Raw genomic sequence first — 14,987 nt, 5'->3', positions numbered from 1 at the left:
CCCAAAAAAAATTAGATCTAAGGCCTTATTTAGTGCTACTGTAAATCATGACGAATCTTTTAAACCTAGTTACTCTGTATACAAATAAAAATACTACAATAATAAAAACCATAAATTTTCGTGAACTGAACAAGGCCTAACACAAGGCCTCAGATTGGCCCCGGCTCTAGTGCGTGTTTGGCTTCGAGTTTTGCAGGGCCACGGTTCGATGGGAAATGGACAGTGGTATTGAGGTCTTGTTTAGTTCACCCCGAAAACCAAAAAGTTTTTAAAATTCTCCGTCACATCAAATCTTTCAACACATGCATAAAGCATCAAATATAGATGAAAATAAAAACTAATTACGCAGTTTACCTGTAAATCACGAGACGAATCTTTTAATCCTAATTAGTATATAATTGGATAATATTTGTCGCAAACAAACGAAAATGCTACAGTAGCGAAATCCAAAATCTTTTCGCATCTAAACAAGGTCTGATTCGTGAGTGCAGAAAGAAGTTGGCACCACGCCGGATTTCATAATCACTGTCGGCGCCGGGTTGAAATCATAGGTGATAAAATAAATGTGTTTCTAGGAGTCAACCTAAAACCTCAATGTTCACTCCTGCAAAGTTGTAGATCTCGTCGAGTACTACAACCTCGATATTGACTGTCTTTTTTTTATATTGTTAACTATCTTAATAAATCTCTTCTTAGAATTTATATTGAATATTTGGACATATATAAATCATCTTAAATTAAAAAATATCAACTACAAAGTTTTAGATGTCTTTGAAATCTACAATTTTTATATAAACTTTATCTTAATCCGGTCTCAGATGAGTGTGATTCTGGGGCCAAGTAGGTTTTGGCACCAGGAGGAGCTCGTGCCCCCGCACACCAGAAGTGTCATGTGGCGCCGAGGAGGTTCTGGCGTGAGTGGGGTGAGTGTGATGGTCCTTTCCTAGGGGTTGCTAGGGATTACCTAGGGGTGATGGAGCGACGGCAACGCTGTTGCATCGACATTAGTGGGTGTGGGGGTGGCGGCGTGTCCTGGCGGCGATGGCATGTGGCTAGGGCAGGGAGGGCATACATGACGGAGAGAGGAAGGAGGATGAGGTGTCAAGAGAAGGGATAGGGGAATAGATTATTTCTCTTGCCTGCCTTGAATTGTTGCAATGCTCCTATATTTATAGTCTCGTCTTGATCCTCAAGCAACCTAATCCTATGAAAAGGAGCTCTTATAGATTCAGACTTGTTTCATTACAAGTAAATATTTATTTATTCTAGCAAAAATTTTATCTATTTTATCTAAGAAACTCTGTTCATTTTCCTACTTTTTCTTACTTTTCTTCTTTTATTCTGGATTGCCTCGAATGTCAGGAATTCAGTGGAGCAGTGGTGTCCCGTTTGGACCGACTTTTGGCCCCTTGATCTAGGCACATGACAGTGGGCTGGCCGGTGACCAGCCCCAAGATGGGGGGCATGGGCAGAGCGAGGGCAGCACAACCATGAGCGTGGCGGGGGCCGGCGCGGCTCTATTAGTCGTGTGGGGAAGATGATGATGGAAAATAAGAGTGAACCATCTTTTTCTATGTAATAAATGACATTGTGGGTAATTACTAGCTAACTCCATGAAGAGGTATAGATCCCATGTTTTCCAGAGCATCCCTTGAGGCGCACCATGAAATCCTTGGGGTCCGGACCTCGGATTTGATTTTCTAGTGAATCTAGATCCCACGAAGAAAGAGTGTTTGTCAAAAAAAAAAGTTTAGGTCCAAAGCTAATTTTAGTAGGTTTGAGCATTTGGTGTTGTTCTACACATCTTGGAGACTTTGCCTCTTGGAATGGGCAATGCTTTCCAACGTGCTCTCTTCGTTCATAAAGAAATGCAATTATAGGATTCACGCTTGTCAAATTAACTCAAGTTTGATTAAATTTATAATAAATAATATTAGTTTTTATGTCTATAAATAAATTTATTATAAAAATATATATATTATAATTAATCTAATGTATTTATTTGTATAAAAATGTTATTATTTTTATATAAATTCAATTAAAAATTATTTTTTGACATTAAAAAAATAAAAATTGCATTCTTTTGTGGATAGATGGGCCACTTGTTATTATTCTCTTGACCCACTGTCCTCGCTCTGTTCAAGCACAGGAAATGTATGGATGTGCAGCAGTAGAATATGATTAGCAACTCCCTGTTAAAGCAGTGTTCTGAATCAGTTTCTGTTGTCGCGCTGTGCTTGCTCTGTTCAAGCACAGGGAAATGCATGGAAGCGCAGCAGTGGAATATGATTAGCATCTCCTTTGTGTGGGCTGTTTAGTTCGATTTTTTTTGCCTTGGCTAATGTAGTACTTTCGTTTATATTTGATAATTATTATATCTAATTATGAATTGTCTCGTAAATTACAAATGAAATATACAGTTAATTATTTTTTATCTATATTTAATGCTCTATGTATGTACCGCAAGATTTGATGTGACTGGAGATCTTTAAAATTTTGCAAAAAATTTCAGAAAAATCAGTTATATTCTGTTGCCCCTTCGCTCTGTTCATGCACAGGGAAATGCATGGATACGCAGCAGTAGAATATGATTAGCAACTCCCTGTGAATGTGAAAGCAGTGTTCTGAATCTTTAGGATAGAGAAGGATTAGTAGCTGTGTGTCAGTGTGTGTTGAGTTCATTATGACGGCCGAGCGAATAAATAATTAAATAAATCCGGTCTTATTCTAACACGTACTACTAATCTCGAGAACAAGTATCAACTGATACAAATGATAGGGAGGTGGACCAGAGAATACGGGGAGTGTCAGGGGAAGCAGACTTACACCTACTGTGGCTCTAGTAGTACCTCTGATTTGCTGCTAGGAAACACTTTTTGCTTTTTTGAAAAAGTAAGAATAAGAAACTCAAGATACTCTCCTCCATTCCATATGCTGCGACCTTTCGATTTTTCTCTTTTTTGAAAAGTTCAATCTTTCTTTTTGTTTTTTCTTTAGCTCACACATGCAGGCACGGACCGGATCAAGAATGCTTGTTGTCGTTGTGACTTTTCAAATGAAAAAAAAGGATGCTTGATGTTGATCAATCAGTATATTTATTTATCGTACCATATGCATGCATCTTGCTCGCTTAAGTGTGCTTAACCAGTTAACCCACTATTTAAACTCAAAAGGGCACGTGCGTGTTTTGTTCCTTAAAATAATTACACCCAAGGACATGTTTGAATGTTAATTAGCATCACAGTTATCCTAATTGGCATACAAGACATACACTAATCAACGTATTAGCACTTATAAAAAATAATCTTGCCATCATAATTACTAAACAATACTATAACATACTAATAATCCTTAATTATTTAAAGATACAAATAATCATGCCATCATATTACTAAGCTATAATCTTGCCATCAAAATTATATAGAAATATAAATGTTACTAATATTGACCAACACGAATTCTATAGGGACATTTTTTATGGGGGAAGTAAGTTATTAATCTACCTTTTTTGAGGAAATTTATCAGTCTATCTGACTTGGCTCATATACCTTTCATCCTTTGCACAATTGTACTTGAGACTTCTCAAGATCACGATTAATTCATTGACTCCCTCCGTCTCACAAAGAATATATCATTTTTTAGAAGTCCAATATTTTTTACTTTGACCAATTATTTATAAAAAAATATTAATATTTATAATGCATAATTAATATCATAGCTAAATTATGGAATATATTTTTATAATAAATTTATTTAATGGTGTAAATATTGTTCATATTTACTATAAAATTAGTTAAATTTTGAGAAAGTTTAAACTTTTTTTGAACAGTACTAGACAATATACTTCTGCTACTTTTGGTAGAACATCCTAGATGGAGGGAGTACTTGATTGTGAGTCTTGGAGGATCATCTACTCATCTGACGACCATTTAAAGCCGATCGCCACCTAGTAACGTCCTTCCTCGTGCTCGTTGTGACGAACTAGTAGCATGGTCTGTATGGACGACAATGCATTCACAATTTTCGAAAAGTTTTCTATACTATAGGCCCAGTTTAGTTGGAACCATTTGCAAAATGGTCAAGATTTCTCGTCACATTAAATTTTACGATATATATAAAAAATATTAAATATAGATAAAAAAATAATTAATTATATAATTTATCTGTAATTTGTAAGATGAATTTTTTTAAACCTAATTAAATCTATAGTTGGACAATAATTACCAAATGTAAATGAAAGTACTATAGTAGTTAAAGCCAAAAATTTTGGCGAACTAAATGCCTCAGATGCCACTTCTTGAGAAAAAAATTCCTATACTTTTGATACTTTTGCATGAGGTGCCGTAGCTGTCTTGTGAGCAACCGGAGAAAAAAAAACATAGCTTTTCTTAGCTTCTCCTTATAAACTTTATTACAAACTACCACTAGATCCATTTTTGCAAAACGTTTCGAAACATTTTCAACTTCACCAAATAAACTACTATACGAGAGGAGTTGAAACCAAAGCCCTGCTAAACTGGCCTTATAATAAACAACATCGAAGTTTATTCTTTTCCTAGTTCAACCAAATTTGATCAGCTCAACGTATTTATAAACACTTAATTTGCATTGTGCATCTATATTTCATTAATCAAATGATTTATCATTCCACCCTCAAAACAATCAAGCAAACACATTTGTCGATTTAAATTTCTACCGTGTAAAGAGATACTGAAACATCATGTCCTAAAGAAAAGCTAAATCCTTTCTGTATCTTCAATTTATTAGCCAACCGATAGTTTAATTATTAGTCTTACTAAAACTAGTTTATATTATTACTCCTTTTCTTTTTGAAATGGGGTATTAATACTGTTTGAACGAAGTCTACCAACTCTACCATACACACAGTAAAAAGTGATACGGGTGACAATTGTCCGGATGCCACCCATTATCCATCCCAGCATCGGCAGTGAAGTTGAAGTCCGGCTTCCTGCCTTCTTTATATTAGCATGCTTTTCCTCCGCTCCAATAGGCCACGGCAGCAGCCTCGGTTCTCTCCGCCGTGCCTCCCTCGCCTCCGACGCGGCTTCCGGGCGCCTCCTCGCCGCTCTTCGCTCCTCTCGTCTCCTTACCAGGACGCCTATCGGACCGCTGGTAGGTAGTCGGTGCGCAGCGAAAAGCCGATAAAAGGGCCGGTTTTTCTATTCTCCGAGTTTCCGCCGCGTTGCTACTCCTGGCAACTTTTGATTTCTCATTTTCTCCACGGTTTCTTCCCAGGGCTTGTTTCTTCGATCGCTGATGGAGCAGCAGGCGATTGAGATTTATCGACAGCCGTTGGAAGAGCCGGAGTTGTTTTGGGCGCCGATTGAACAAGCGGAGCAGGGACTCTATGGCTTTCTTGGCGATCTGCAGCTCAGCGTCGCGAGTGGCAGCCCCCGCGGATTACAGGTAACGAAGATCGCCTCCTCGATTACACTTATCCGTTGGTCGCCAGCTGAATCTGGGCGAAAAATTGGATATTTTTTTTGGTTGTTGTTGTTGTTGGATGAATCATGAATGCAACCAAGCATCAAAGTTGGCACCTTTTTACTGATCTCTGCCTGCATTTATGCTTCTTGGTTCCGCTACGTTTTTGACGGCTGCGTCCTTGATGTCCGACGGTGCTGCAGGAGATTAGTGAACAGGGAGTGTCGTGGGTTTTGGCTGGTGCTAAGGCCGGCACTAGGGGAGATTTTGGGGGGCTGTTCTATTCTATCTTTTCATGGGCGCGAATGTGTTAAAAAAAACTAATCCTCGTCGATCGTGGAATCGGCTCGTAATTGGGTTGTTTTTCTATCTTAATACAATGACCCCCCCAGTTCTCCAGTGTATTTGAGAAAATAAAAATTGGTACAGGGGAGGCCACCGCCGACTGCTGTCATTTGTTTCAAAAAGTCAGTTTTTTTTTAATCTCAAATCTTCAGAGCAATATCTCTCAAATTCTGAAAAAAAAAACACCCTGCACGAAATCAAGGTGCACAATCTAAACAGGAACACTTGTGTCACCTTGATCTCCAGAAGTCCAATAACAAGATCCATCTGTTGTAACAATACATCCTGCCATCCTGGTAGATTTTTTGTTTTTTGTTTTTGAGCAAGATTGGCAGGGGCTCTACCTTTTCATTCAGTAGGAAGCAGTTAACAAACTGTACAACAAAGATAATCAGAACAGAAAAGTGAAATAAAAAAAAGGACATTTAAGCAACGTAAACATAAATAGCTACAGCCATCCAAGGCCTGTAACTATGAGAAGCTATTCAGGGTCCTCTCTTGCCATTTGAAACGACTGAATGTCATCCTTTATTGAATCCAGTAGACGCTGCGCATCAGTAGCTTTGTTGTCGAAAACTCACACTCACCTGCATTGCTCCTTCCATAGATTCCAAGCTGTGTATACCACGATTTGTGCACGTTTAGATTCCATAGAAAACTCGCCTGCTTTATGTCCCATGCGCTGTGTTCAAGTGTCCACCAGTTTTTGATCCTTGATGAATGTTGGTTTTGCTTCAATCCTTGTTCTCCTGACCAGACCTCTACCTGCTGCCACACCTGCTTGGAATAGGCGCAGTTGGCCATCTTGGTAGATCAACCCCAAATTCTTAGCCATCTTCTACTAAAGATTACCTGCAGAAGGTTCACGTTTGATTTGTGAAGGCACATTCTACAGCATGTTAAGGCTGGACATCCTTTTTGAGTGAAATTTCTGGATGATCATCTTCAATTCTTCATCACTAGTAAAAGAAATGGACCCATGAGTTTCTCATCAACACGTCTGACAATTTCATATGTTGTAAAACAAAGGAACAGGGCAATCAATATTGACGTTATGTTTTCTTACAGATAGAGAATTCTGGAGCACGCGTTGAGGATGGCGTTTTGATCCTACAACTGCTGGAAGAGCCCCAAGATGAGGCAAACCTAAATGATTGGTTGTCAGGTATGTGCAATGTTTAACTGTTACTGACAATTCCCAAGGTTCCCTACACATGATAAATACCATTATGGCATTATCTATGGCTTGGAGGAACATTTATAGAACCTTTCTTGCAGGTGATTTGCATCCATCTCCATTGTTGGACACAAATGCACATTATCAGGTATGGTTGTCGAATTTATCAAATAGATATTCAGATGTTTAAACTTTAACCACCTGGTAGATTTTTGCACAACTAAACTTTTTACATGCTAGATAAAGTGGATGAGATAAGCTATTGACAGTCAATTTTCTCATGGCAGACAAAATGTAGGAGAAGTGGCCGAAGAGGAACTCGGAAGAGAAGGACGTCTCCTTGGGTAGACACAAGTTTATTGTGAACAATGTCCCTTTAATTGAACTAACATAAGAAGAAACAAAAAAAAGGATGAAAAGTTGCTTGTGTACTAATCCTTGAGAAAACTATGTGTATCTGCTTTGAAGAATTTATTAATTATTGCTCTCCATGACTAAATAAACAAAAACAGCTAATATATTTTTTTTGGATAAAGAAGTACAATATAATTTTCAGGTAACCAAACCATTCATTTGGTTACCAAAGAGTGTCTGAACATTAAATTTAATAGTTTCATTGCACCCACTTTGTATTCAGATTCTTTCTTAGCCTATCACCCATCAGCGGAGAAATTTTACATGACTTTTGGTTGTTTGACAGAACCCGATGTTCTTTGAAAGTCGTGTTAGTAGGGAGTACACAAGTAGGAAAAACAATAGCCGGTGGACTGCTAAAGAAGTGGAGATACTGGTACAAGGTGTCTCTAAATTTGGTGTTGGACGATGGGTCATGTTGAAGCGGCAATTTTTCAAAACGTCAATTAGGACATCAGTTAATCTTAAGGTGAAGTATATTACTAATGCATTGCACTATGAAGTAAATTCATTCTTAGATGCTATTGGCTAATATGATACTCTTGTATTGTTGTTTCATGGTTCAGGACAAGTGGAGAAATCTGTTGAAAGCTTACCAGGTCAGAATGCCATCTAATAAAAAAGTGTTGTTTCTTTAGCCTTCTAATACTAACTGCTAAGTACATTTCTTGAATTCAATCCAGGGAAATTCACAAAAAACTACACAGCTGTATCTTGAGCCATCATTGGTTGAACAGATCAGGAAGGTGGCAGAAAAACATCCATATCCAAATAAAAGGCACAAATAAGAACTGCGACTTAATCATTGTATAGACTCTATAGCATGGAGTTAGCCTTATCTAAAACTAAAAGGGAAGGGAACTGTAGAAAGCAGGTTATTTGTGAAATGGAGGGAGGGTTTTTGAAGATGCTGAATCTTTTACTTTTGTCCATCTCTGTCCTCTGTAAAGACCAAAACCACTCTCTGTAAAATGTTTGGTGGTTCAATTTCAGTTCTTGCTCATTTGGTGGTTAACCACAGTAGGGTTACTGATCCTGCTCGTGACCACCTCTATGGGAAGTTCACAGGTTCTTATCTTGATTCTCTAGGAGTGGCAGCAAAGTAGCAAACCAGAAACTTACTGCTTATGAGGAGCAACTTGTAGCTGGCGTAACACTGTTTGCTATGTCATCAATTGGTAGAAAAAAAAGTTACCTGAGTTCCCGTTTCTCTCTGTAGTTTGCTGTAAAGTACAAGATTCAATTTTGGTGTGTGCAAGGTTCTATTCATAGAAACCTTGGAATATTTGAACCTCTCTGAATATTAAATGCTTCATGGGAATTGTTGCAGTTGCAGGCTGGCATGTACTACTCAGAAAGTAAAATGCAGTAGGAACATTTTCAAAGATACAGGATGAGGCACTTCCTTTAGCAGGACGTGAGTCTTGTAACCCTTGCTTGGAACTTGAGAATTTTTTTTTTAATTTTTAGCCCAAATTTGAAACAAATTTCAATTTTCACCCGGTTTGCAAAGTTAGGCCGTTTGGCCCCGCCACCATGCATGGCGGGGCAAATACACTGCACCCCGCCATGCATGGTGGCGGGGTACACCCTGCCACGTGGCCGCTGCATGGCTGGCCTGGGCTGACGTGGGCCGACGTGGAACCCTCCATGGATCATGGCGGGGTAGGGAACCCCGCTGTGGATCATGGCGGAGTGGTTCCTGGCAAAATGGCCCGCCCCGCCCTCGGCTTTCGAACGCCTCGTCCAGCTCTCACCCGCAGCCCCTCCCCACGTCCGCCCGCCGCGACCCGCGCCCGCGCCGCTGCGCCCCGCCCCGCGTCGTCGGTGGCCGTGCGTGGTTGGGGCAAGCGCGATGAGGAGGAGGATAGCGATTGGCTTTACGATGGCCCACTGATCTTCTTCCACGTGGTCGAGATGCACTACCCTTGCAGGGTTTACAGACAGTTCGGGAGGCTGCAGGGGATTCCACCGCTGTATTCCACGAACGCTGAGCTGCATAAGTATGATGACACTTTGTTTGTTACCATTAAGTGGCTCATTGCTAATGCAATATGTTTTTGTGGTATTAATCGTAGGTTTCGGTCTACGCAAAAGGATTGGGCGGTCAGGCACGAAGCACATTTGCAGACTTGGTATCACAGGCATGTTCCCCTCCTCAACGAACTGCCACCGCACGATCCGGCCACATGGATGGAGTACCTACAGTGGCTGCACCGGAGTAAGAGGACTCATCTCATGGTCCCGTACACCAACACCCCTGCAGATGAGGGTGGTGAGGATGACATCGCCGATGCGTTCGACGAGGCGCAAAGGGTTGACAAACAGGTTCTTAGGGCCCCCTTAAATAGATATGTGGTAAGTAACTTGGACTTTCATCTATTATTTGATGATTATGGCACAACATTTGTCAAAATGATCGAGTTAATCTTGTGTGTGATGTTGTAGTCACAACAGTTGTCAAACTACTCCGAGAAAGCTAATAGGCAACTTTTCCGGACTAGAGACGACAAGAGCAACCCTCTTTGCAGCTTTGTCAAGGTACTTTCGACAAAATAATTCATTATTACAAGTCAATTACAACTCAATAATGCATGTTGTCATTTTATCCTGCAGAAAATCAAAAAGGACTGCAAGAAGTTAGCGGCTAAGCTGAGCTATGCAGACATAACGTATGAGCCTCCGTTGAACCCCATGTTGTCTAGGAGCCAGACGGCCTCGATGTCCACCAGAGCTGCTTCGGCTAGGGCCGCTTCCTTCTCTGTACGTACTCCGCAGTACACAGGAAGGGTCCGGCGGACGAGGACGATGAGAACGAGGCCCTTCAGTACTCCACGACTAGTGGCGACGACGACGACGACGAGTTACAGTGGGAGTTCACCGGTCACGAGAAGATGGGTACCTCACAGCTAGGTGGTGCTCCTATTGGTACACAGGGGGTGGAGTACACACAGGAGGAGTACACACACGTCGAGCACCAGGTGCCTATGCTGTGCTTTTACTTTTCTATATTTGCATGATTCAAAAATTAGAGTTGCTCATTAGGGTGCTTGTTTGCATGGTACTACGTCCACATAGGAGTTGGAGCGTGTCGATAGGCGGCAGCGCGAGAGGTAGCGGCGGGACCGCACGGACGTGGGGTGGACAAGCAACGTGGTGCCTACCAATCCTAAGAGGTGACGGAAGCCACGAAACCGCTACACCCTTGGCGATGATTAGACTAGACATGTTTAGCAGTTGAGACTTGTCATATAGTACCTGTGACATATTGTTATTTCCAGCACGTTGGTCTTGGTTGTACAACTGATGTACCTTTTTTAAACATTAGTGAGAATTATTTTAGTTGTTCATTCTCTAGTATCTTTGGTATTTGCGTAAATATCTCTATCTTGCCAAACTAGCTGTGAACCAGTACTTAGCACGACAGAAACCAAACAAAGGCAGTGCAGTAAAGGTTCTGGGCATTTTCTGGCAACCCCGCCATGGCTGGTGGCGGGTTAGGGGTACCTCGCCCCATGGCGGGGTACCCCTAACCCGCCACCAGCCATGGCGGGGTTGCCAAAAAATGACCAGAACCCCATATACCTTTCATGGCACTACTCAAAATGGCCAGAACCCCATGTGCAGTAAATATTCCATAAAAACTAGCTAGTAAACCTGTTAAACATGCAAAAAAACAAAACTTTTAAATGTTATATTAGTTCAACATATTAGTAAATCTTTTAAATTGTTATGTTAGTTAAACATTTAGACAGCTGTGGACTTTGGCGAGAAGCGATCAAATTGAAATACGTCGGAATACAAATTATTATATGACAAGTTTCAAAGTACAAAATCTCATCCCTAAGCCACTCACATACATTACCACATCAATCAAACTACGTGCACCACTGCGTAAGCAACTCGTCCTCGAACTCCCAATCATCCACTACAACCTCCTTACCCATGCTCGCCTCCGCTGCCTTGGCCTCACTGGCCTGTCTCTCATAGTAAGCCACCTCCGCCTCTTCTGTGGCCTGAGAGTATAACTGCCCCTCTTCCTCGGTCATGTCTGTTGGCCACCATGAGTCGAAGACCGATGTCTTCTGGTTGTGGTATGCAGCCTCACCCTCGTCTAAGCCACCGACAGGCATCGGTCCTGACGCCTCACCCTCCTCCGCAAGACGAAGTAGCTCGCCTATCCTTCCCATTTCATAGTCATGCTCGTCCTGAGGGTACCCCAATTCCTCGGCAAGACGAATGAGGTCGCCTATCCTTCCGGTGTCGTCGTCTTCCTCCGCCTCGGCCTCCTCTTCGACCACAATCGGACGGCTAGCGGTGCCACCAACTCCAGTGTCCCGCCCTAATATCCTATTCTCCGCGTACTTAGCACGACCCACATCTGCTTGCCAGTTCCCGGTGCATCCAATCTCTGTAAGTACAAAATTTAAAGAATTAATAACATATTCATTCCAGAGAAACAAAAAGTTTGACTTTCAAAAATGAAATGACTCACTAGCACATAATGAGGCAATAGTATCGTTCAAGCATTGCATCTCAGCTCTCTCAGCCTCCTCCGCAGCCTTCCTTGCATCCTCTTCAGTCTTTCTTGCACGGTACTCCTCTATCTCCTTTTCCCTCTCCTCGGACCACTTCTTCCATGCAATACTCGCAGGGTTACGAACACGCAACTCCTGGGCGAATGCAAACATTTTCTTCTTATGGTCCTTCACAAAATCAGTGACGTAGTTTGCAGGATAACCTCTCATCTTGCGAACTGCTACTCTTGCCTTATACTCATCTTTGAACTTAAACACGTCATCAGATGATTCCCATTTGCATTTCTGAGTGCTCTGTTACGGGAAATATATGAATACAAAGTTAGCGTACAAAAATAAATATATGAGTACAATAGTACTAAATGTGCACAGTCCTAGCAAACCTCATCATAGTCGATCATGTGGCCACAGAAGTGGCCAATACCAAGACCTGAAGGGACTAGGCCGTAGCTAGCTTCAACACCACATTTGCACATCACGGGATTCGCAATAGACCTCCGCTTCTTCTTCCACTCTGGAACCTCCTCCTGCTTCTCAGGCTCTGGCAATGGCTCTTTGGACCATAGATCCACTCCGCGAAGTAGGGCTACAAAAGAGTTTCAATTGTCTCATTGGGAATAAAAACATCAAAAACCAATAAGAAAAACAGAGGGCACAGTGACTTACGCTACAACTATAACATGTATAGAAGCAACGTGCCGCAGTATTCGGATGTCTCGACTGGCTCACGTGTGCCGGATGTCCACAATCACAGTTAGGAATAGGTTCCTTGAGAGGCACGGGGGCATCCTTGCAAGACACATCGGGGTACAACTCTCTAGGACGACCCTTTTTTCGCCAAATCGACTCACGATACGAGTCCTCCATCTAAAAACGTGAAAATAATTCAACACAAATCACATAACTAAACAAAGTAACGTAACAAGAGATTTACTAAACATATTAAAAATAAACAAATGAACTTATCTAAACTATGGAAACGTAAAGGTTGTAAGAAATTTATCTTCTTCAAACGAGGGGTGACCGGAAAAACGACCGGGAACGGCCGGCCGCAGCGGGGAGGGGCGACGAGGCGGGGCAATGGGGGTGAAGGACGACGCGGAGGGGCACTGGAGAAGAGCGGAGCTCGGGTGTGACAGAGGGAGAGAAAGAGAGACCCTCATGGTGAGAGAGGGAGAGAAATGAGAAGAGGTGGGTGTTCGGCCGGCTAAGTAGGGCATGGGCATACCCCGCCATGATCCACGGCGGGGTACCTCTACCCCGCCATGATCCACGGCGGGGTCCACGTCAGCCCACGTTAGCCACTGAGGCCATGCACATGCCAAGTGGCAGGGTGCAGTGTATTTGCCCTGCCATGCATGGTGGCGGGGCCAAACGGCCTATTTTTATAAAAACTTTCGAAAGCGTGTCAAAATTGAAATTTGTTTCAAATTTGGGCTAAAAATAAAAAAAATCGAACTTGAAAGAATGTACTTTTGATCTTCTTTTTCAGTTTTATTTTCTTTTCAAAACCTTTTGGAAAGGTTGCAACTCAAAAAAATTTTTGAATCTTATATATTGTACTTCCAACTGAAGAAGTTTCAACTCTTAATGAAGTGTCTGCATCTGCTTTAATATTTTTTTTTGCGAGCAATCTGCTGCATTATTTGACAGTTTACATCAAGGTTTGCAGTGTGCAACCAAAGCTCATACTCCGACCAAGTTTGTGGTGCTCTCTACATATATCTGCCCTCTATATGCAACATGCTTCAAAACCCATATTTATTTATGCAGCCGTTTCTCTCGCATTTTTTGCATATATGTTGTTGAGACTTTTTTTTCTCAAGTTTGTCCACGAAGCAGCAGCATATACGAAACCAAAATTTCCGAACCTTCAGCTGCGTTGATAGACAAATGCAGCTTCGGACTGGTTTGTCTTAGCACTGAGCATTGAATATGCAGACATTAAGGCCTTGTTTAGGGGGTGTTTGGCACTGCTCCACAAACTCCACTATGGTCTTGTTTAGTTCCGAAAAATTTTGCAAAAACGACACTGTAACACTTTCGTTTGTATTTGACAAATATTATCCAATCATGGACTAACTAGACTTAAAAGATTCGTTTCGTCAATTTCGACCAAACTGTGCAATTAGTTTTTATTTTCATCTATATTTAATACTCCATGCATGTATCTAAAGATTCGATGTGACGGAGAACGTGAAAAATTTTGCAAAATTTTCTGGGAACTAAACAAGGCCTATGAAGCAGCTCTAAAAAAAAACTGGAGTTCGTGGAGTACCTCTTTAGGTGCTCTCACAACTCCATCTTTTTTTTCTCGAACTGAGTGCGTGGAGCTGAAACCGTTTAGCTAAAAACGTAGAGCGGAGCTAAAAACATAGAGCAGAGCAGTCTCAAACACCGTTTTCAAAAAAAATTGGTTTGGGGTACTGTAGTACTTTTGTTTGTTTATGGCAAATATTGTCTAATTATGGACTAACTAAGTTCAAAAGATTTATCTCGCGATTTACAGGTAAACTGTGTAATTAGTTTTTGTTTTTGACTATATTTAATGCTTAATGCATGTGCCGTAAGATTTGATGTAACGGAGAATTCTGAAAAGTTTTTAGCTTTTGGGGTGAACTAAATAAGGTCTAAACATGAGTGGTCTACCTATCATTTACAGTGCACATATTTGATGACTGGAGATGATGAGAACATCTGGATTCAGGCTTTAGTTACTACAAGGTGAAAGGAGAACCTGAAGAGTTTACTATAAGCCCTGGGATGGGAAGTATCGTCAACTTTGGCCCTGAAACAATCCACAAGCAGCCGCTGTGCCCCGTGGTAACTGATAAAAGGGGCCTGGGGACGCACATGATCTCAGACCCAAAAATGCCAAATTCACAGATTGTCAGACAAAAATGCAGTTGGCTTTCAGCCGCTGGCACAGAGCCGACGGAATGCAACTTCTCCAGGGCTTCTCTGCCGCACTGACCAACACTGGCTGCATCAGTCATGGCCGCCATTGGCCACAGGACCTCTCTCGGACTCGCCTTGCTTGTCCTCACCGCTCGCCAACCGGCTCTGTC

At 41.6% G+C, this 14,987-nt stretch overlaps 1 protein-coding gene across 1 annotated transcript; it reads left to right on the top strand.

The window, feature by feature from the left end:
* On the top strand, positions 4,999-8,710 carry LOC8059304. Its single transcript, XM_002467116.2, has 8 exons — positions 4,999-5,133; positions 5,257-5,427; positions 6,859-6,955; positions 7,069-7,115; positions 7,255-7,311; positions 7,668-7,850; positions 7,948-7,980; positions 8,065-8,710. Exons 2-8 carry the CDS (start codon positions 5,278-5,280, stop codon positions 8,167-8,169), a joined length of 672 nt encoding a protein of 223 aa, XP_002467161.2. The 5' UTR covers positions 4,999-5,133; positions 5,257-5,277; the 3' UTR covers positions 8,170-8,710.

The sequence above is a fragment of the Sorghum bicolor genome, chromosome 1 (genome assembly GCF_000003195.3).
Source record: "Sorghum bicolor cultivar BTx623 chromosome 1, Sorghum_bicolor_NCBIv3, whole genome shotgun sequence".
Lineage (NCBI taxonomy): Eukaryota > Viridiplantae > Streptophyta > Magnoliopsida > Poales > Poaceae > Sorghum > Sorghum bicolor.
The sequence above is the reverse complement of the archived record's forward strand: the minus strand, read 5'-3'. Positions and strand labels throughout refer to the sequence as shown.